The sequence below is a fragment of the Penicillium alfredii genome (assembly GCF_028826965.1).
Source record: "Penicillium alfredii strain IBT 34128 chromosome Unknown utg000010l_segment0_segment0, whole genome shotgun sequence".
Lineage (NCBI taxonomy): Eukaryota > Fungi > Ascomycota > Eurotiomycetes > Eurotiales > Aspergillaceae > Penicillium > Penicillium alfredii.
Window position 1 is genome coordinate 17,001 of NW_026622707.1, and position 19,585 is coordinate 36,585.

Consider the following 19,585-nt stretch of genomic DNA (forward strand, 5'->3'; position numbering starts at 1 on the left):
GGCCATGGTTGAATTTTCATCGTCAGACGGACACATCCTATCAATACATCCGTGCATCCACAGTGCCTACTGCATCTTGGTATATCGCCAATAGTTTTGGGGAACGGTAATTCTTCAAATGTCAGAACAGTGGCTAGTCTCAAGGGGTTTTCTCTCGCCAAAGCTATTATAAAAAGGTTTCTTCTATAACACCCCTTTGGGCAACAACTAGAACACGCGACCCTTCACCTGTTTAATCTCCTTCACATTAACATCCTCCCAGAACATAGTCGTGAAAATTGTGGTCACATGCAGGCAGGTGGACGCAATGAGCATCAGTCGCTGTGTCTCTGAATACGACCGATTGATGACATCGCGTGCGGGGGTACCAACGGGGTAAGAGGCCTGGACTTAAAGCTTTCCATAGATTTGGGCAAAATTGGACATCGCATCTGCAGGCAGGTACTCCTGGAGTTTAACGGGGAAGATGCCCTGCCATAAGGTGGCGGCAATCGTTGACCCCACAGCCTGTTCGATGTTGATAAACATCGATTCCATGGCAAGAAGAGAAGGAGTGTCCTGTTGGGATGACACAGCCATGATGGTCATTTGCTCGCGAATCACCAATGTTCCACCACCAAAGGCGATGGAAATTTGGCACATAATGATGTACCCTATATTCACGCCAGCCTCGCAGAACTTGATCATCAGGCCAACCTCTAGGAGGCTGAGAGGGGCGCCGAAGTACAGCGCATGCCATTTGAGACGCCCATTAAATCGGATGATGATGCCCACCACGACCGACCAGAAGCAAGAACCGATGGTGTAGATGTTGCTGATGTAGGTGGCATGAGTGGTGGATTGGCTGAACACGACGATGAGCATGGACCAAAAATAGCTGTCCCAAAGGTACCAGGAGGTGTAGATATACTCGCAGCCATCGCATAGGTGAAAAAGACCGTTCTGTTGGTCAACAGTCGCCATGAAATGAATGTGACGGGTGCCAGGTATCTCTCGCAGAGGACAAATGCCACGAGCAAGACGGGTCCGATGATCAAAAAGCTGATGATCAATGGGGCCTTCCACATCCTGGCTGTTTGGCGTACAAGTTAAAAGCAAGAAGGAATAAGGAGAGACCAGCGGCCAGAAGTAACAGCCCAATGACATCAAACTCCTTGCCGTAATGAATGATCGACTGCCACAGCGTACGGTCTGTCTGGGACTTGGAGATGAGTCCTGCCTTTTCAGCTTTCGACTGGTTGTAATAGAAGAGATAGAATAATGGCAAACACATCACCGGGGTGACGATTGAGAAAATCCCAAACCCCCAGGGAATTCCAGTAGTGGCTAAGATGCTGCTTACGGCGGGGCCATAGGCCCAGGTCGTGACAATGTATGGGGACGCTGTAAAAGCAATCCAGAATGCCCGATTTTTTTAGCTGCGAAGTATCGGCGATGAAGATTGTCATGGTGAAGCTAACTCCATTGTATCCCACACGGTAGAAGACCTGGGCAGCGCAGTACATCTCGACACTGTTGCACGCAGCCATCATCACCAAGCCCAGCGTCATACAGCCGGTCATCACAGCAAAAGACTGCGGGCGGCCCCAAATGTCGAGCATTTTTGCATATGGCAGCTTGATCAAGGCCCCAACCAGGCTGAATAGAATGGTAGTGGTGGCTGTCAACGAGTGTTCTTTGTAGACGCCGGTGACATACGGAGTCAACGTGTTCACAGCCCCAGATGAGAATGACATGTCGAAACTGATGGTCCAGATGCTGTTCTTGCTGTTAGTTTCCAAGTACCTTCGAGGGGTCTGGAAGCCCACTCACAAAAACATAAGCCATGATCAGATACTGTCGACTCCAGTCCTGGGTCAAGGCTTGGGCGCTCTGCACACCATATGGAAACTCGGAGTTTACAATGTCACTTGAGCTATCGTTTACAGGCACTGTGCCCGTTCCCGCTTCTTTTGGGATCATGCCGGGCCGAGCGGTCCTCAGCATCGTCGAGTCGATGCCGCAATTCCGCCACTGGCACCTCGTCGCGCCTGAGAGGAAGCCGGAACCGCATTTCTGGCAACGACAGAATATTAGACAGAAAACGACTTGGCCTAGCTGTTCCAAGGGATCTCCTTGAAAAGAGTCAGGGATGTAGGCTCAGGGAAGGAATTGAATCACTCAATGTCGAGTACCGGTATATCGAGGAATTCGGATATTTAAAATACAACGATATGGAGATTTTCGCGCATGTCGCGGACCCTGGCCAGAAGGGGAAAAGGGAAAAAGAAATGAAAAAGAATTTGCTCTAAAACTTTTCTACGGCTAAGCTACAGGCCAAAGCGCAACAGACCACTCATGACCCGGTCTGGGTACCCTGAATCTGATATGCATTGCAAGTAGCCATGTGAAGCCAGCGAATTTGTGGCCAAGTTCCAATGAGCTCCACGTCTTGCTCAGTCCTCTTTGTGTCTCAAGATCTTGGCCAATGGCACCCATCTCAACTATACCCACCATAAGCTAGTGGCCCCAGAGGGTTGTATCTGATGATCAGATAATTTTGACTCTTTTCGGTGAGTCCGGCATCGGCCTTAAAGTGGCGTCTGATCGGGATCGCACTTTTTGCCTGGGCTTAATCATGCTAGTCTCCTTTTCGCTTTGCTGTCGATACTCTTGAAGGTCATGCGGTGAAACTCTGCGCAGTAAATGGAGCTCCGACCAAGACAGCCACGATAAATAATTAATTTTAAGCCACGACTGTACGTCTGCCTTTGTTTAGATAGTGGCACCAGATTTAGGTGATTGATATTCGATACGATCCTTTTTCTCAGGAGTGGGACCTGTGGGCCACTCGACCCCTAGGAAGGATTAGACGGGATATCCTGTTGCAGGCGCCAGAGCGTGTGATACCATTCATCGATTAGGAGAATCAGGGGATATACTAGGCCTGCACTTGCATATCTCCTTGACAGCAGCAGTCTGGATGGAACACTGATATTGGAAAAAAAAAAAAAAAAAAAAAAACCAGATGGCAACTAATCAAAAGAATGAACGCTCATTGATATCACATTGCCATTTCCTGCGTTACTGGGATTGCCAGGTGACACTCTTGGCTAAGGGCCCACCTCGGTCGTAGGTGGCCAACACCGTGTAGGAATTGATGGCCATCACTCCAGGCCAAAAACTGGATGCAGGCGAGACCAACGAGGGCCGGCTCCACTGGATCCGTCCATTGTGAGGTGGCCCAGCGAACACGGCCTTGATGGCAGCATTCTGAGTCCATTTCACTTGGGAAGCATCCTCGTCTGTCATGAATACCACGGCCATGGAACCATCAGCAAAGGAGGCAATCTGAGGGGCTCCAGCATTGCGCCCCTGCGGCGGACGGTAGACCTCCTGCCGATGGTGCCAGGTCGCCCCGTCGTCGTAGGACAAGAGTGCCTCTAAATTGAATGTCCCATACCGCGTCGTCTCGAACACCATTATAAGCACCTCCCGGCCGTTGTCAATACTCGGTGAAATCCCATTCATACCATCTCGCAATGGATCGTGGGCGCCCGCGAGCAACACCGGTGGGCTCCAGGAGCTTCCGTGATCGCGCGATACAACCAACATGGTACATTGATTGTTGGGCGCAAACTCTTGTGAGTAGGTGAGCTGCACCTCGCCTTGGTATCCGAGTCGCATGAATGGCTCCCAAACCCCAAGCGGGGCCCCCTTCTCGGCCGCCTGGGCCGCAAACCTCCAGGTGCGACCTCCATCCATGGACCGGCAAACGGTAATGCGAAAGTGCGTGGGACCGTTGGGGCCCAGGTCATGATTGCGAAAGGCCGCGAGTACCACCCCTGGAACAACCTCTAGCAGGAACATGTTGTCCACATCCCCTGCAGCCCGCGTCACCTCGGCGAAATTCTCGAATGTGCGGCCCTCATCAGTACTTCTTGCGATGCAGAGTGCACGCTGATGGTCTGGGAACCGAGTAAAGGACGACAAGATCGAACCATCAGAAAGTCTTGCCAGTCGTGGATATGTGCCATGATTTGGTGGTGAAGACAACGGACGTTCGTCTTCATTCACCACCGCTTGGCCCGGGAGTTGCACCGCGTCGCGTGAGCCTAACCCTAACTTACGGAGCACTTTCTGTCCCAGATGCGGCATGGCTTTGCTTAGTAGAAGGGAGGGCTTAGGGGAGATGTGCTACTCAAGATCCTCGAGGACTTTTGTCCCGCACAGAACGCCACACAAGGGGCATGTCCCCATCTGACGTCATAGGCGTTGGTCACGCTGACGATCTACATGCAAGCAGAAGTTGGGGTTTGCTGCTTACGATATTTTTGTATTCTTCTCTAAATGTATTCCGGGGCTCTGGTGACTGGGTCCTAGATATATTGAAAGGGAGCCCCGTTGGGTCGGCCTCGAATATATATACATCAACATCCGACAGCCCTACAAAAAGAAATGTTGGAGATTAAGCCTGAGAACAATCAACCTGCCTGGGTTTTTGTCTACTAGTTACCTGATATATTTAACAAACCAAAAAAAAAAGGGTCAGAATGCCTTAACTCCGGAGATTATATTTTGACTTCATGCTACCTTTTGGAGCAGACAGAAGATGGTGCCTTTAGCTCACATTAATTCGATTGTTTACCAAGCCACGTTTGAAAGAACCATAACAATATCTCAAAAACCACACAATTTTGGTTGCTCACGCAAGTGTGATCTTCACCACCTTCCCAGGCTCCTTAAATGTACCCAAGACAGGAGCAACCTGACCACCGCTGGTGCCAACATACAAAGTCTTTCCGTCTGGAGTCAACCGGCACGAGGTAGGCCCCGGGATCTGGGTGGACAACTGACCACCAGCGACCAGAGAGATCTGGCCCTTGGGGGTAATACGGACGACAGAGTTCTGGGGATCCGTCGCAATATATGCCGTGCCATCTGACGCGACGTCCATGTTGTCCGGCAAAAATCCACTTGCAATCACCTCGTAGTCACCCGCAGCATTGGCCTCATGGTCAACTTTGACACGGCAGAACTGCATGCGGGTCGTGCTGGAATAGTAAAGATAATCATCCACCACGCGCAGGCCGTTGATGCCCAGAGGAAGGGCCTGCCCCTCGGCTGGCAGCATGGTTGTGTCGTTCAGTGCGACCCCATAGTCTCCCGTCTTGGTATTGACTTTCCACACCGCGCCCTTTGGGCTGTCGGCGATCAGGACGAGGTGAGACTTCCGGGTAAAAGAAGTCATTCCGTTGAGAGCCTGTGCCTCGGGCAATGCCGCAATTTTGGATGCCGCAGGGTGGGCCAAAGTCCGGTCCTCCTTTTTGCTTCCGCCCCTCGAGAAATCCAACTTTTGAACAGAGAAGGATCCAGCAGTGGGCTTGTAGGTCTTGGTAGAGAAGTTACCCACTACAACCGCGAAAACATCATCGTCAATCTCGGTGATGCCGAAGCAGCTCGTCGCGTTGGGGAACGAGTGCACAAGCGATGCATTGCCGCTGGCGGTGTTGACCGACCACACTTCTGGAGCATCCAAAAGGGTAAAGAGCAGACTGCCATCAGACCGCAGGGCCAGGTTGTCGACCCACGAGCCATTGTTGGGGAATTGGTAGAGAGTCTCGACATGTTTGGACTCAGCGTTGAGGGACGAGCTTGTAGAGTCGGTGGAGTAGAGGGCTGAGGAGGCCAAAGCCTGCGGAAGTGCAGCCAAAAGGCCAATCCAAGAGGCGTGGAAGCGCATGATGGCGTGTGTATGAGAGTGTGTTGAGTTGACCCATGGGCGAGCGATCCCTTGCTCAGTCTATATACCAGCGCGTCTGTTGGTATCCATACGCCAAGCCCGTACAAATGCTCGACAGGGGGATAAATGCTGGCATCTCATACGTTCATGATCAGGATAGAACGGGCTGATTCGGATACAGCATTCCAGTGCGTCTGTTGTGTTGATACTGGCGAGCTTGGCCCTACATTCCCCGTGCCTTGCTCGAAACACTTCCCCCCGCCAAGTATGAACACCCGAGATCAGAATACACAAAACACAAAGGGATCAATGGATATTATCAAGAAATAAGTAGAGGAATTCTAGAATTCCAGACGGGTATCTCGCGTAGATTACCAGACGAAGTACATGATGCTAGGCACAAGCGCCAGGCAAAGCGCAAACCGCCATAATCCTGTCTTGGGCTGATATCCACTGATTTCCCAAGGCTGAGATTCTCCTGGGCGAACCTGGTATGGGTGCCCCTTGGGTAGACGGGGATACCCAGTAAAAGTCATTGCAGCAAAGTCTTCCTGCACCTTCTGCACCCACTGGCCCAGGCATTGCATATAAACCCCGACCATGGCTTCGTCGCTCATGTCACTGGGCTGCTGGTCATCTCCGACTTGGTGCATGTGTGCTCCCGATGCAGCCCCCGTGAGAATAAAATTCTGGGGGTCAAGTTTTGGCTCGATGGCGCTCTGCACGGTGCCTGCCAGCAAATCCTTGGGCAGACGACATTCCTGGCAGATGGGACGGCCCAAACCCACTCCGTCGACCGTATTGAGTGCGTGAACCATGCCTGACGCCGTTCGGAAGCCTCCGGTCACATAGCTGCGGGTCCGCTTCAGGGCGGGCGTGATGCGATCGGCAAACTCGAGGAAGAAGGACTCGCGCATCCGGGTAGACTCGCGGCGATGCTGAAAGGCCATCTCCTCGTAGGTCCCACCAGACAGCTCTACAAAATCAAACCCGTTGCGGTCCAAGATTTCACAGAGCTCCTTGGCCTCGTCGGGCGTGAACCCGTGCGCCTGGAATTCGACCGAGTTGATTTTGATGCTGAGAATAAACTGGGGATCTGGAATCGCAGCACGAATTGCTTGTGCGATTTCAACAGTCAATCGCGCCCGGTTCTCCAAACTCCCGCCATACTGGTCAGTGCGCTTGTTCGTGGTCTGGGACAGGAACTGGGCCAGGAGATACCCATGCGCGCCGTGCAGCTGGATGCCGTCAAACCCGGCCTTCTGTAGGTAGACGGCCGCATGCACAAACCGGCGGGTGATGTCCTCGATATCGTCCATGCTCGCCGGCCGTGGCTTTGCATATGGGGCTTGGTCGGTGATCAGCTGGATATCACTGGCTGACACCGGATTGGGCTGAAATCGCTGCTCGGTCTGGCGGCCAGGGTGGCTGACCTATTCCCTCGGTGTGAGCTCCAGGAGACTTGATGGGGGGGGGGGGTTTGTCAGTGGCCTGGCACTGAGAGAAGCCATACTTGACCAATAACCAGACTGCCATGCTGTTTGGCAGCGTTGGCGAGTTGTTGGAAAGCTTCGAAGCGTCCGCCGCTGAATTCATTTTCCAGGTCGATAATCATATTCCCCATTGCCTCGAGTTGGTCATACGCGATCATCAGGTTGCCGGTCAGGATCACGCCATAGCCGCCTTCTCCCCATCGACGATAGAGGTTGATCAATTCTGGGGTCGGGATGCCCCGAGCGGGAAGCTCAGTGGCAGACCATGAAGCCATGCGCTCGGTCAAGGCTGCTTTGAGAAAGCGATTCGATGCCCGGCGCTGGCTGAATTCAAAGTGCAACGGCTGCCCCAAGGGCGACACATCGACATCTTGGGTAGCGTATCTCTGTGACATGGTCGGACGAGATAGTTTGATCGAACAAGTCTGAGCTGCGACCTTGACCCGAGTGGTCTCTCTTAAGTCGTCCAAGCCCCGTCCGTCATGGGCTACGGCATCTGCTCCTCCAGGGACCCACCGCAGATGCCCCTCCTGTGCACACACAGAGACAATAAGTACAGTCGATCCACCAGGGTTCTAGCGAATCAACCAAGCTGGTCATTGCCTGGTTCTATTGGGATCTCCACGGGCTTTGTGTCGCCTTGCATCAGCCAAATCGATCGAAGGTGCTTCGGCAGCCTGCCTATGGCAGTGCCTATCAGGTCCATGGGGAGTCACATCGAAAGACCGAATAGTTCTCTTGCATTTCTTGCGTTGATAATCGCCCCCTCCGAGTGGAAACACGTCATCGTGAACGGTGGAGAAAGCTGCAAGTGTCCCAATTCGTGCCTCGACCACGCCCCCTTGCTGGTAAATTCGATGGGGATCGCAGGAGAGAATCGATAGATCGATCGATCTCGTATGGATGATGATCGTGGATACAAGAATAAATGCATATTGCTTGGAATGGCCCAGAAATCGAAGAGTGAGCTAGTTGTGTGGAGGGAAGACCTGGAACAGCAAAAGGTGGAACATCGCCATCACCGCTCACCAGGTCACTTTGGACAGAGTCAGCTATGCAGATGCACAGATGTCATTCTGTCTTCAATACTCAATAGTCAATATCCCATTCAATGGATTCATTGATTCATTGATTCATTCATAGATGAATCCATTTTATCGAAACCAGCACCCCCGTAAGCATGTAACCGAAGACCCCGAGAGACCCACTGGCCACGGAGCCGAATCAAACGACCGTTGCAAAAAGCCTCGCGCCTCTCTTGATAGCATCGACGGGGTATTCGAGAAATTCAAGCAGCCGACATTTTTCTGTCATGGAGTCCTCGGTTTCCGATCGGCGAACGCGTGCGAAAAAGGCCTGTTTGGCCTGCAATGCCCGTCGCGTCCGATGCAATGTGCTAGAGATGCAGCCCTGTCGCAACTGTGTGGCATGGAATCTCTCATGTGAGCTGGGGGTATCGCGTCGAGGAAAGTAAGCATGCCCACTCCACTCCTTTCAAGGTCGTGGGGTCTTTTCCAACCACCTCCCCAGATATCCTCGTAAGAAAAGAGCCTCGCTGGGCCCTACATCCATCGACACCCCAAATGTCTTGGAGGCCCAACAGGGGCAGCACCACAGGGGATCGCAGTATGACCCATCCGCTCATCCCACAACGGGAGAAGATACGATTCAGAAGACCGTCTTCCTCGGTGAGTCCAGTCCCTTGACTTGTGTCGTGGACGAGGGGCATCGGTCCCCCGAAAAAGGGTACGCCGGCAGTGTTCAACAAGGAAGACTACACTATTCGATTCCTGAGCATCGCGAGACAATCGACTGCAGTCAAGATCTGCTGGGTCAGCGCCGCAAACTGGCCCATGCTCGTCTGACCCGCGACGGCGCGTTGAACTTCCCGTCGCCTGCCATTTGCGACACGCTTCTCCACGCCTATTTCGAATGGTTCCACCCTTGCTTCCCCATTCTAGATCGCCCCGCCGTGCATCAGAGCTATCGCGATGGCATGATATCACCTTTGCTGCTGCAAGCAATGCTATTCATCGGAGTCAGTCTGTGTGCCGACACAGCCTTGACCACCACCGGTTTCAACGACCGCTACCAAACCAAGGGGGTTTTCTATCAGCGCGCAAAAGAAATCTATGACGTCGGATGGGAGACCGACACGGTCGTCAAGCTGCAGTCCTTGTTTCTCCTGAGCTGCTGGCGAGGAGGGCCCACCGAAGAACGGGATGTTCGCTTCTGGCTGGGAGCTGCGATCAACCTGGCCCAGAAGAAAGGCATGCATATAATGTAGGATGGGCTTGGAAGCAATTAAGAAAGATCGAACATAAGTTAACCGAACGGACAGGTCAAAGTTGTCATTTTTGAGCGCCAATGACCAAAAAATATGGAAGCGAATCTGGTGGGCTTTATATGTCAGTGCGACTTTTCCTCCATCCCCGGTCTCCCCTGTGACGATTGACCCTTGGATAGGTTCGTGATCAGCAAACATCGGCGGCTCTGGGGTTACCATCTCGCATTCGAGACGAGGACTGCGAGGTCGCGGATCTCGAGCCTTCGGACTTTGAGGAGAGCGATTCTTCAGTGCCCTCGGAAATCTTCCGACAACCACCGAATGCCCACGTCTCATATGTGATTGGCATGGTTCAACTTGCTAGGCTATGTATGGGGTGTTTATCTTACAAGGTAATCGTTGCTAATTTTCGATTTCCAGTACGAGAGGTGGTCTTGAGCCAGTATCTCCCAGGCCGATCCAAATTGGAGAGCCCTTCCCGTCCACTCCTCCATCAACGTCTCATGGACTGGGAGTCGAACCTACCGAAAGACATGCGTTTCAATCCATCCATGAGCCGGGATGTAATGTTTCTCATTGGCATGCTTCATATGGCCTACAAGTATGGATATCTCCAGCTTATAGGACACAAAGCCTCTGACATGACTCCAGTAATTTGTTTATACTTCTTTATCGGCCGGTATTCTTGCAACCTCCCGGGGTATCAACCAGTTCAGAAGGGAACGTGGCATTGGATGCAGCGACGAGGAGCACCCGGATTCTAGAGGACATGCTTTCGGGGAATTTGGTCCAGCACGGATCGCTCCACTTGTAAGCACTTGAAGGTGTCTGGATGACTCTAACCTAGATTGACATTCAATCAGAATAACTCACACATTTTCTGCTCTTTGCATCCATACAATTCACTTTGGACGGGTGACTGGCACTGCTCGAAAACTGGCGGAGCATCGAGCAAAGCTATGTCTTTTGGGCCTGAAGGAGCTACAGAAATCCTGGGACTTGGAGAACTGGGTGCTAAATCTGTTTTTTCGGTGCCTGGACGATCGTACCGCGCAAGACCTTCGACTGACTGAATTGTCATCCACGTCGTCTCATCATCTCGCAGGAGAGGGGTGTGATGCTACATCACGAAATCCGCCTCATGAGAATGCACAACCCCCATTTTCTCCACGTGCAGACGATGGCTCACTACTGACACCACAGGCGGACTCTTCTCAGAACATCGCCGAGGATGCGTCGGTCAACATGGACTGGTACGACCTGTTCAATGTGGAGGGTGATGGTTTCCTGGGGCTTGCCGGCTCGTTCTCCAATCCGGACTACCTAAACCCACAGAATCTCGAGTTTCTCTACCGATTTCTCTAGCTGTCTCCAAGGGGTTATGGTTTGCAAGCCCATTGCTTGCATCATGAGTCTAATTTGTGCCACCGAGCTTCTGGATATTCTGTGAACATCGTCGTTAAACGGGTTTCATGGAAACGATTGATATATAAATGGAAACAAGGCAGGCTGAAACTACCTAAACAGGTCTAACTCAGCCAAAATGGCCTCGTTATGTTCTCCAACCCCAGGAACACGCTCCATTCGAGCCCCATATCCACCCTTCTCCGCGACCTTTGTCGATCCAGGCGGGAGAAGTGCTGGGACGACACCAGCCGGGGTCTGAATTTCAGTCCAGCGGTCCCGAGCCTGAAGCTGCGCGTGACCCCAGACGTCATGCATATCGTTGACATTGGCATTGGCAATAGATGCTCCTTCGAGTCGTGCAATGGTCTCCTCCGCAGTCAAGACAGAAAAGGCGCCGCAAATGATCTCTTTGAGTGTGTCTCGGTTTTGGACTCTCAGCGAGTTGCTAGAGAAACGGGGATCGGTAGCCAGTTCCGGTTGCGACAGGACACCACTGCAAAAGTTGGCCCATTCCCTCTCATTCTGAATTCCCAACATAACGGACTGACCGTCCCCTGTCTCAAACGGCCCGTAAGGATAGATCGACGCATGCGACGCGCCTGCTGGCATGGGACCCGGGGCATTGTCATAAGAGTAGTACATGGGGAATCCCATCCACTCCACCATGCTCTCTAGCATGGATATGTCGATCTGACAGCCCTGGCCGTCCTTGCCTCGTTGGAGTAGAGCAGAGAGAATGTTGCTATACGCGTACATACCCGCTGCAATGTCTGCAATCGAGATGCCAACTTTCACTGGCTCTTTGCCCGTACCGGTGACGGACAGCATCCCGGCCTCGCTTTGAATCAAAAGGTCATATGCTTTCTTATCGCGGTAGGGCCCATCTTGTCCATAGCCGGAGATGTCGCAGACAATCAGCGACGGGTGGTTCAGCTTCAGTGCATCATGAGAGAGACCTAGTCGCGCACTCGCACCGGGCGCTAGGTTTTGAACCAGGACGTCGGCGCGCTCCAACAGCTTCATCAGCACCGCATGGTCCTTGTCGTTTTTGAGATCAAGCGCTAAGCTTTCCTTGGATCGGTTGGTCCACATAAAATGCGATGCTATTCCATTGACTCGAGTGTCATAATTTCTGGCAAAGTCTCCGACGCCTGGTCGCTCGACTTTGATGATTCGAGCCCCGAGGTCTGCGAGCTGGCGCGTACAAAATGGCGCTGCAATGGCCTGCTCTAAGCTGACCACGGTGATGCCAGCTAGGGGCGCTTCGCGATGACCATGGTTCGATACGCTCGAATATGGCCGTGGAAGAATGCATCGTGTTGAAAGGTAGACTGCACTCGATAAGCGCCTCTGGGCAAGTGAGAGAAACAATCTCATTGTGTCTGGTCTGTGGGCACGAATATTTGAAGAAACTCACCCTCACGGCCCACGGTATTAAGTGGAATCGACGCTTCTATCCATCTCATTCCCCCAACTTGCAATTCCCACGCATCGAGCAGCGGGGAGACCCTGCACTTCCGAGTCGGCAACTGGAAATGCCGAGGGGGCAAGTCGGCTGTAAGTCGGCTGTATGCCACTGGGGGGCTGGATGGGGACTGGGCATATTAAAAGCAAGGATGGGGCGAGAAAGGCCAATGATCAGTTGAATCCACCCCTCGCAATCATGAATCGTCCGCGATGGCAGCGGCTGGTGCGATCGCGAATTATTTCCTCTCGTCACATTCCATGCGCTGGTGTGTCCCCAGCACGCGCATTCTCCATGTCGGGGCGGCGCGGGCTCATGGACACCACCGGCTTCAGTGAGGACCAGCTTACTGTCCGAGAAGCGATTTCTCAGATCTGTGCCAACTTCCCCAACACGTACTGGCAGGAACGCGACCAGCAAGAAAAGGACCCGAAGGAATTCCATGCGGCTTTGGCCAAGGATGGATGGCTCGGCATTGCTCTGCCTGAATCGTTTGGAGGTGCCGGACTAGGTAAGTGAAACGGAGGAGCGGGTTGCAAATATGAAGCAGAAAGCTGATATCTCATTCAGGAATTTCCGAGGCCACAATGATGATGCAGACCATCACCCAGTCCGGGGCAGGCATCGCTGGGGCTCAGGCTATCCACGCCAATGTCTATGCAACACAACCACTAGCTAGATTCGGCACTCAAGAACAGCTGGAGACAACCATTCCTCACATCATCAACGGCACATGGCGGACTTGCTTTGGGGTGACCGAGCCAAACACTGGTCTTGATACCCTCCGGCTCAAGACGCTGGCGACCAAAACACCGGACGGCTATTCTGTCTCGGGTCAAAAAATCTGGATTACGTGTGCGCAGGTCGCATCGAAGATGATCCTGCTTGCACGAACAACTCCGTTGGGGGAGGTAAAGAAACCGACCGAGGGTCTCTCTATGTTCTGTATTGACATCGACCGAAACCACCCCGGGCTAGATCTGCGCAAAATCAAGAAGATGGGCGGGCGTGCCGTGGATGCCAACGAAGTGTTCTTTGATAACTACCAGATTCCAGCCAACACGTTAATTGGGCAAGAGAACCAGGGATTCAAGATCATTCTGCACGGAATGAATGCCGAACGCTGTCTCCTGGCGGGCGAGGCGCTCGGTCTGGGCTACGCGGCTCTTGAAAAGGCCTCGCAATATGCGCGAGAGCGAGTAGTGTTTGGAAGAGCCATTGGACAAAACCAGGGCGTGGCACACCCGCTGGCCGATGCCTATATGAAACTGGAAGCGGCTAAACTGGCCACTTATCATGCTGCACGGCTGTATGACACCAATGATGGCTCGATCCCCATCCACACCGTCGGGGTGGCCTGCAACAGTGCCAAGTATTTGGCTGCTGAAGCGGCTTTTACAGCTTGCGAACGGGCGGTGCTTGCGCATGGTGGCATGGGCTACGCGATGGAGTATGATGTTGAACGATACCTGCGCGAGTGTCTGGTGCCCCGGATAGCGCCAGTCAGCCGCGAGATGATCCTGAATTATGTGAGCGAGAAGGTGCTGGAGCTACCTCGGAGCTACTAGAGACCTGTATCATACTTTGCAAAGGGGGGCATCGAGACAGAGAAATCACACGCTGCTGATTTTCGCTTGCTCGGAAGGCTTTAGGAGGCATAGTAGAGAGTAATAATTAGGTTTTATAACCTATTTAAATTTTTCTGGTCTAAAAGACTTTGCTAGTTCTATAGGATATAGCTTATGATCACCCGTACTCGTGATTTTCTTAGTATTTTTAGTATTCTTCATTCTTAAGGCGCTGTCTAGACAGGATGTTCGCTTCTAAAGAAGCCCAAGCTAATTGCTAGATGAACTTCGCGTAGACACTGAGAAGCTCAAAACAAACTACACACCAGGTAGTTTTCTTTTGGCACAATAGCCCCAGTTATATATTCTGATCTTACGAATGCCCGCCAAGACTCACCCCGCAAAAGGAAGGCAGCTATAGCACTCGCAGCCCCTATAAAACCTCAGGTTCTCGCGATGGACCAAAAACCGTTCCCACGGGTTTCCTCCGAACACGCGCTACGGCGTACACACCCGCTACTTAGATCTTTTGAATAGGCCATTAAGGATGGTCGGCGTGCCGCGCAGCAAAGGCTGTCTCGCTTGTCTGCAGCGGCGGGTCAAGGTATGCAGTCATTATATGTGCGACGAGACCCACCCGGAATGTCGACGTTGTCAGAAACGAGGGATTTTGATGACGGAGGATGGAAGAGAAGTCGGGCACTAGACTGCGATCGGAAAAGAAGAGAAGAGATAGATATCTAAGAGTGGTGAGAGAAGAAGCCATGAAGCTATCTATATAATAGGGTAAGGCGGTGAGCGAGGTGCTAGCAGAATCCTTTGGCACCTCTCTCAATATACAGTACTTCCCCCGCCCAGTACTAGCTTACCGAGACGCCCAAATCCTCTAAATCCTTTATAAAATAAAATAGCCTCTAGTTTTCGTTAAATTGTGAGAGTGCTATAGTATAAGATAAACTATTTTAGCAGCTAGCTAGGGTGTCTATCGGTGAAAACGTCGAAATCGATAAACTATAGTATATCGTAACTACAGTGGGTGGTCAAAAGTTTGCATACCCTACCCCTGACCCACATAATATTATATAATATTCTGCCAGTCAAAAAAACTCTTTATTCTGTATTCTAATCCCTATATACTAGTATCATACTAATATTTAGTATACCAACCCTCTGCTTCGATAACTGCTTTCACCCGATTTGGCATCGAATTCGATAGATTTTGCAGAACCCCCTAATCAATCTTATCCCATGCTTCTTGCGCTGCATCAATTAAACGTTCTAGTGTAGTACTATTATTAGGCATATCTAGTAGCTCGGGGTGTAACTCATAGATCTTTGCCTTTAATAAAGCCCACACGTTCTCAATTGGATTGAGATCTAGCGAATAAGGTGGCTATACCATAGTATTAACCCTATATCGCTCTAAAAGCTCACGTACGATATACGCGCGATAAACTAGCGTATTATTATATATAAAAATAGCACCTAGTCTAAGCAACGTAGGTAAAATAACTCTATATAAATTAGAGATAACCTCTGTATCCACGCCGCCGCGAGGTATATTAGGGTTGCCTTATAATACCTATAGACTAGTACGTCGGATTTCGCTAGAGAAAGTAGCCTAAAATATCTATTTTACTTATTTTCTATATAGTCTACTATAAATATCTCGCTCGATTCGTTACTACGAGAGTCGATTAAAGGTATAAGGCTTTCGATAACTAGCACCTCACTCGATAGTATATTTATCAGACTAATAGACGCGAGCCCAATCTTTAGAGGTAAAATATTGATATATTCTTACCTAATAAAGTCGTTTTGCTATAGTTATATTATCCAAAGTAGATCGATCAAGCTACCGCTATTTTCGAAGCCTTATCTTATTTAGAAGCCGTCAAATTAATATCGTTTTGATTTTATAATCGATATCAGCGAGTAGGTCTTGGTAACGCACGTAAGGGTCGGTAGTAGCTCTCTTATATATTCGATCGCGATCGTCTTTATTAAGTTTACAAGGTGCTCCGGAGCGAGGTTTTAAATAATTATTAACTCTTTTATTCTCTCTTTTGATAGTAGATTAAATCGTTGATAGAGGTATCGAAGGGTATATTTTATAAATTCTCTTATACCCCTATTAAGCAGTCGAATAAAGCTCGCAAATACGAGTACAAGTATAGGGGTCGAGTTCTTTACGAAGTATTAGTAAAGCGAGTATACAGCGAATTAGCGAAGCGAGTATATAGCGAATTAGCGAAACGAATATACAGCGAATTGGCGAAGCAGTATATCTTATATTAATATTATATTTATTCTATATTAGTATGATATTTAGGGGTAAAACGCGTCGATATAGCGTGTATATACTAGCGTGTCGACTCGCGTAAGGTAAACAGCTATATTAATAGGTAAGTGGTCAAGAAAATGCGGTGTAGGGGTGTGGGGTAGGGGTATGCAAACTTTTGATCACCCACTGTAATTCGTAGCTCGTATTAGCAAAACCACACCCGACTCGGGTTACAGCCAGGCGGTGGGGGGCCAAAAGAAGCCAAGAGGGGTCCAACAGTCGGGAGAATATTACGCCGACATTTTTGGGGTGGGCGCGGCCCAAAATATTTTATGCGTGATAAAATTTCTTACTAATAATACTTTCTTTATCCATAGATCAACTCTATATAACCTCATATCTCTATATTTATAATATTTATAGTGATTTTTTATTAAATACATACAAAAATCCATATTTCAAAGCATATGCAAAACCTAGCAACGACACAAACAAAGAAAATAAGAGGGTAAGCGAAAATGTAAACAAAGAAACGAAGATATATCTTCATCCATCCTCACCACTACACCACTTCTGTTTACCTTCCTATTTACATCTCCTATGTCCAATCTCGCTCATCATCCTGGCCTGGGCCTCACTCGTGCCCATTTTGACATCTCGCAGGTCCACAATGCTGTGAATCCCAACCCCCTGGCCGCTGCTTTTCGCCGGCACCTGCGCAATAAGCATTCTGGAGCCAGTCAATCCATATACCTTTCATACCAGTTCCCGATGTCAGCAGGTCTTCGTGCCTGTGCGCAATTAAATCAAGCCGAGACAAATTCTATGGGCCTATTCCCCTCACGGTTGCTCATGAGTTGGGTCAATTTTCCCTTGATGGGATCACCTCGGCCATGGCGCTCCTCAATCAACTGCTTGCCATTCCGCAGTCAGATGGTTCACGGAGAAAATTGTCGAGGGACGTGATCGCTCGCCCCCTAGGGAACAACAATCCTTGGGATACCACCAAACCCTCTCTGGCGATTGAACCCGTGTTTCAGGACAGCGAGACTCCACGCAGAGCAGGGCCCCTACCGAGGCCCGAGCCAGACACTTGGTTTGATTGAGTCTTCATGTCAATGGGAGTGCTTGAGGAAATCTGACAGGCAGACAAGATGCGTAATGAAGACATGTCTCGCATGCGCCCGAATGAGCATGTCCAAAGTAGCCACAGAAGGCGGGACGGCTAGGATGATGCGTATCATGGGCCACACAAATCCTTCGGGCGATCACAGTGGGCTTATCACAGTCGTCTTTTGGTACAAGGATGGGATCCGTGGTAGCAAAGCACTCACTGCCACTCGCTAGTGTAGAGGCAGTCATGTGCTCTGATAAACCCTACTACAGGGAGTGTTCCTCCATTCCTATTCCTTGAGAGATGCGCAGTCCAGCACAGTCCACATGGTACACATGGAGACTGAGAGACGTCAGACATGCAACAAAGGAAAAGAATGTTCGACTCCTGGAATGCTGGGGCCCCTGGTGGGGCGAGATGTTTCGAAACCGGCAATCCCCCTATTGCGGCCCCTTTCTCAGTCCAACCGAGAATTATGTATTGCACCGCATGCGGACCAGTGACATCGAGTTGAAGTCATTGGATTATGCACAATGCAATAAATAAAAATCAATTATCCGAATGATGTGTCTTGGGTCCACTTGGATTTGCCCGAGAGTGGGTCTTGAGAATATCGCTGCCTTCCCAGCCTCGAACTTGGCCTGAGCACCGACGCGGTCCCCATCAGACGGATTGGGCTGTGACGAGTTTGAAACAGTTGAATGATTCATTTGTGGGGAGCTAGGGGGATTCTAGCGAGAAATGCTGTGGACATCAGACTGGCACAGACTGACTCTGCATGCCAACGGTCAAGTCCATGCGAAAGCTTTTAAGAGATAGGCATTTCCATCACATTCTTGAGACACGAGATCGTCATCTCCACCGCGGAATAATCGACGTACCTGCATGTGATGGACTCAGGGACTTGCTACCTGAAGCGGCAATGACCATTCAGCCACCGGTGCTTGCGTGGCCTGTGAGCGTTGATTGGCAACCGCCATGCTAAGCATTCTGCTAATGACTAGACAAAGCTTGGCCGGCCACTGGGAGTGTCTTGATGGAGCCTTCAACGTCATACGCAATCGATGTTGGTGCGAGTTGCCGATCGGGCTCGCCCAATCACCACTGTCGCCACAGCTTGCGTGCTCTTGTGTTTCATCGCTATTCTTGGCTGACAGCCGACACAGCTTGGATATATAGGGGTGTCGTGGCCCAACTGGCCTGGTCCCTGAGTCTTATACATCTTCCTCTCGCAAAAACCATACAATTTCAGTTTGCCACCCAATCTTATTCCCCTTTTCCCTCCCAATTCACATATCTCAACTACTTTGTCCCGATGGCGTCTGCACGTTCCTCCAGTGAGCGCTCTGGCTCGATCCAGTCGCAAGGCAGCCCCAAGACCTCGCTGCACAGCAAGGCGAACCCGAACATGGCCCTGTTTGAAGAGCAACCTGGTAAGTTGCCCACTTTGTTCAGCTCAATCTCAGTCATACTAACTCGGACCAAACAGTCAGCGTGAACAACCAACCGTTGGCCCAGGGCATGTTCTCGCTCCGGAGCATGCAGCACACAGACCGCCAAGGAAGGCCCATTAGTATGTTTTGTCGTCTCGTGGCTGATCATGAACGTTGGCTGACTCCATCCCTTAGCGGATCCTGACATTTCCAACCCAACGCGGAACCGTCTCGAGCGGCCACTAGACACGATCCGCTCATTCGAGGCTGCCATCGAATCGCATCGCAGGCAGAACTAGATGTCAAACGGCTGGATTTCTCTGCATCTATACCCCAGTGAAACGAAGGAACGTTAATAATTCTGTTGTCTTTGCGAATACGCAATTTTGATGTATACGTACTTGGTGACTTGGAGTCAAATGGATATATTGTACTTCTGTTATTCGGAACATAGCCTAGAACTACATCCAGGTTTCAGTAGGCTTGTGGATGTATGATATAATTGCCTCTAGACGGGACTGCCCTGGGTGACTGCACTGTGCGGTGGTGTATGGCAGTCCCGATATTGATTGTCTTTTCGCTGTCAAGGAGCCAGTGGATCATCAGAATTTTTTCTGTAATTGATAGAGTCGACTTGATCTGCATACAACAATCATCTCGGTAGATCTTGTGGATCAATGCATTGTTCATCAGAAGATCCATCCTGCACTCAAATCTATCTGGTGCTGTCACCCTTCAACCCATCCTCACTAGAGCATACAAGAAAATTGGAAATCGAAAAAGACAAAGAAAAGCTGAGACAATAAAATGGA

The 19,585-nt window shown here is 50.6% G+C and overlaps 8 protein-coding genes across 8 annotated transcripts; 3 read left to right on the plus strand and 5 right to left on the minus strand.

The window, feature by feature from the left end:
• Positions 1–390: 390 nt before the first annotated feature.
• Positions 391–1,736, minus strand: NUU61_007543 (uncharacterized protein; the record flags this gene model as incomplete). Its single annotated transcript, XM_056658068.1, has 3 exons — positions 391–1,072; positions 1,134–1,383; positions 1,478–1,736. The coding sequence occupies 3 exons, from the start codon at positions 1,734–1,736 to the stop codon at positions 391–393; spliced, it is 1,191 nt and encodes a 396-aa protein (XP_056508361.1).
• A 1,327-nt stretch (positions 1,737–3,063) lies between these two features.
• On the minus strand, positions 3,064–4,137 carry NUU61_007544 (sialidase family protein; the record flags this gene model as incomplete). Its single annotated transcript, XM_056658069.1, has 1 exon — positions 3,064–4,137. One exon carries the CDS (start codon positions 4,135–4,137, stop codon positions 3,064–3,066), a length of 1,074 nt encoding a protein of 357 aa, XP_056508362.1.
• Positions 4,138–4,684: 547 nt separating this feature from the next.
• Positions 4,685–5,722, minus strand: NUU61_007545 (uncharacterized protein; the record flags this gene model as incomplete). Its single annotated transcript, XM_056658070.1, has 1 exon — positions 4,685–5,722. The coding sequence occupies one exon, from the start codon at positions 5,720–5,722 to the stop codon at positions 4,685–4,687; it is 1,038 nt and encodes a 345-aa protein (XP_056508363.1).
• A 371-nt stretch (positions 5,723–6,093) lies between these two features.
• Positions 6,094–7,610, minus strand: NUU61_007546 (NADH:flavin oxidoreductase/NADH oxidase family protein; the record flags this gene model as incomplete). Its single annotated transcript, XM_056658071.1, has 2 exons — positions 6,094–7,155; positions 7,236–7,610. 2 exons carry the CDS (start codon positions 7,608–7,610, stop codon positions 6,094–6,096), a joined length of 1,437 nt encoding a protein of 478 aa, XP_056508364.1.
• Positions 7,611–8,527: 917 nt separating this feature from the next.
• NUU61_007547 (Zn(II)2Cys6 transcription factor) lies at positions 8,528–10,867 on the plus strand (the record flags this gene model as incomplete). The annotated part of the gene is made up of 7 exons (XM_056658072.1): positions 8,528–8,685; positions 8,746–9,498; positions 9,557–9,623; positions 9,682–9,871; positions 9,923–10,103; positions 10,154–10,312; positions 10,366–10,867. The coding sequence occupies 7 exons, from the start codon at positions 8,528–8,530 to the stop codon at positions 10,865–10,867; spliced, it is 2,010 nt and encodes a 669-aa protein (XP_056508365.1).
• Positions 10,868–11,017: 150 nt separating this feature from the next.
• Positions 11,018–12,286, minus strand: NUU61_007548 (CaiB/BaiF CoA transferase family protein; the record flags this gene model as incomplete). The annotated part of the gene is made up of 1 exon (XM_056658073.1): positions 11,018–12,286. The coding sequence occupies one exon, from the start codon at positions 12,284–12,286 to the stop codon at positions 11,018–11,020; it is 1,269 nt and encodes a 422-aa protein (XP_056508366.1).
• Positions 12,287–12,572: 286 nt separating this feature from the next.
• Positions 12,573–14,238, plus strand: NUU61_007549 (acyl-CoA dehydrogenase family protein; the record flags this gene model as incomplete). The annotated part of the gene is made up of 3 exons (XM_056658074.1): positions 12,573–12,885; positions 12,945–13,915; positions 14,224–14,238. 3 exons carry the CDS (start codon positions 12,573–12,575, stop codon positions 14,236–14,238), a joined length of 1,299 nt encoding a protein of 432 aa, XP_056508367.1.
• Positions 14,239–18,655: 4,417 nt separating this feature from the next.
• On the plus strand, positions 18,656–19,072 carry NUU61_007550 (DUF2406 domain-containing protein; the record flags this gene model as incomplete). The annotated part of the gene is made up of 3 exons (XM_056658075.1): positions 18,656–18,773; positions 18,830–18,913; positions 18,969–19,072. 3 exons carry the CDS (start codon positions 18,656–18,658, stop codon positions 19,070–19,072), a joined length of 306 nt encoding a protein of 101 aa, XP_056508368.1.
• Positions 19,073–19,585: the final 513 nt, after the last annotated feature.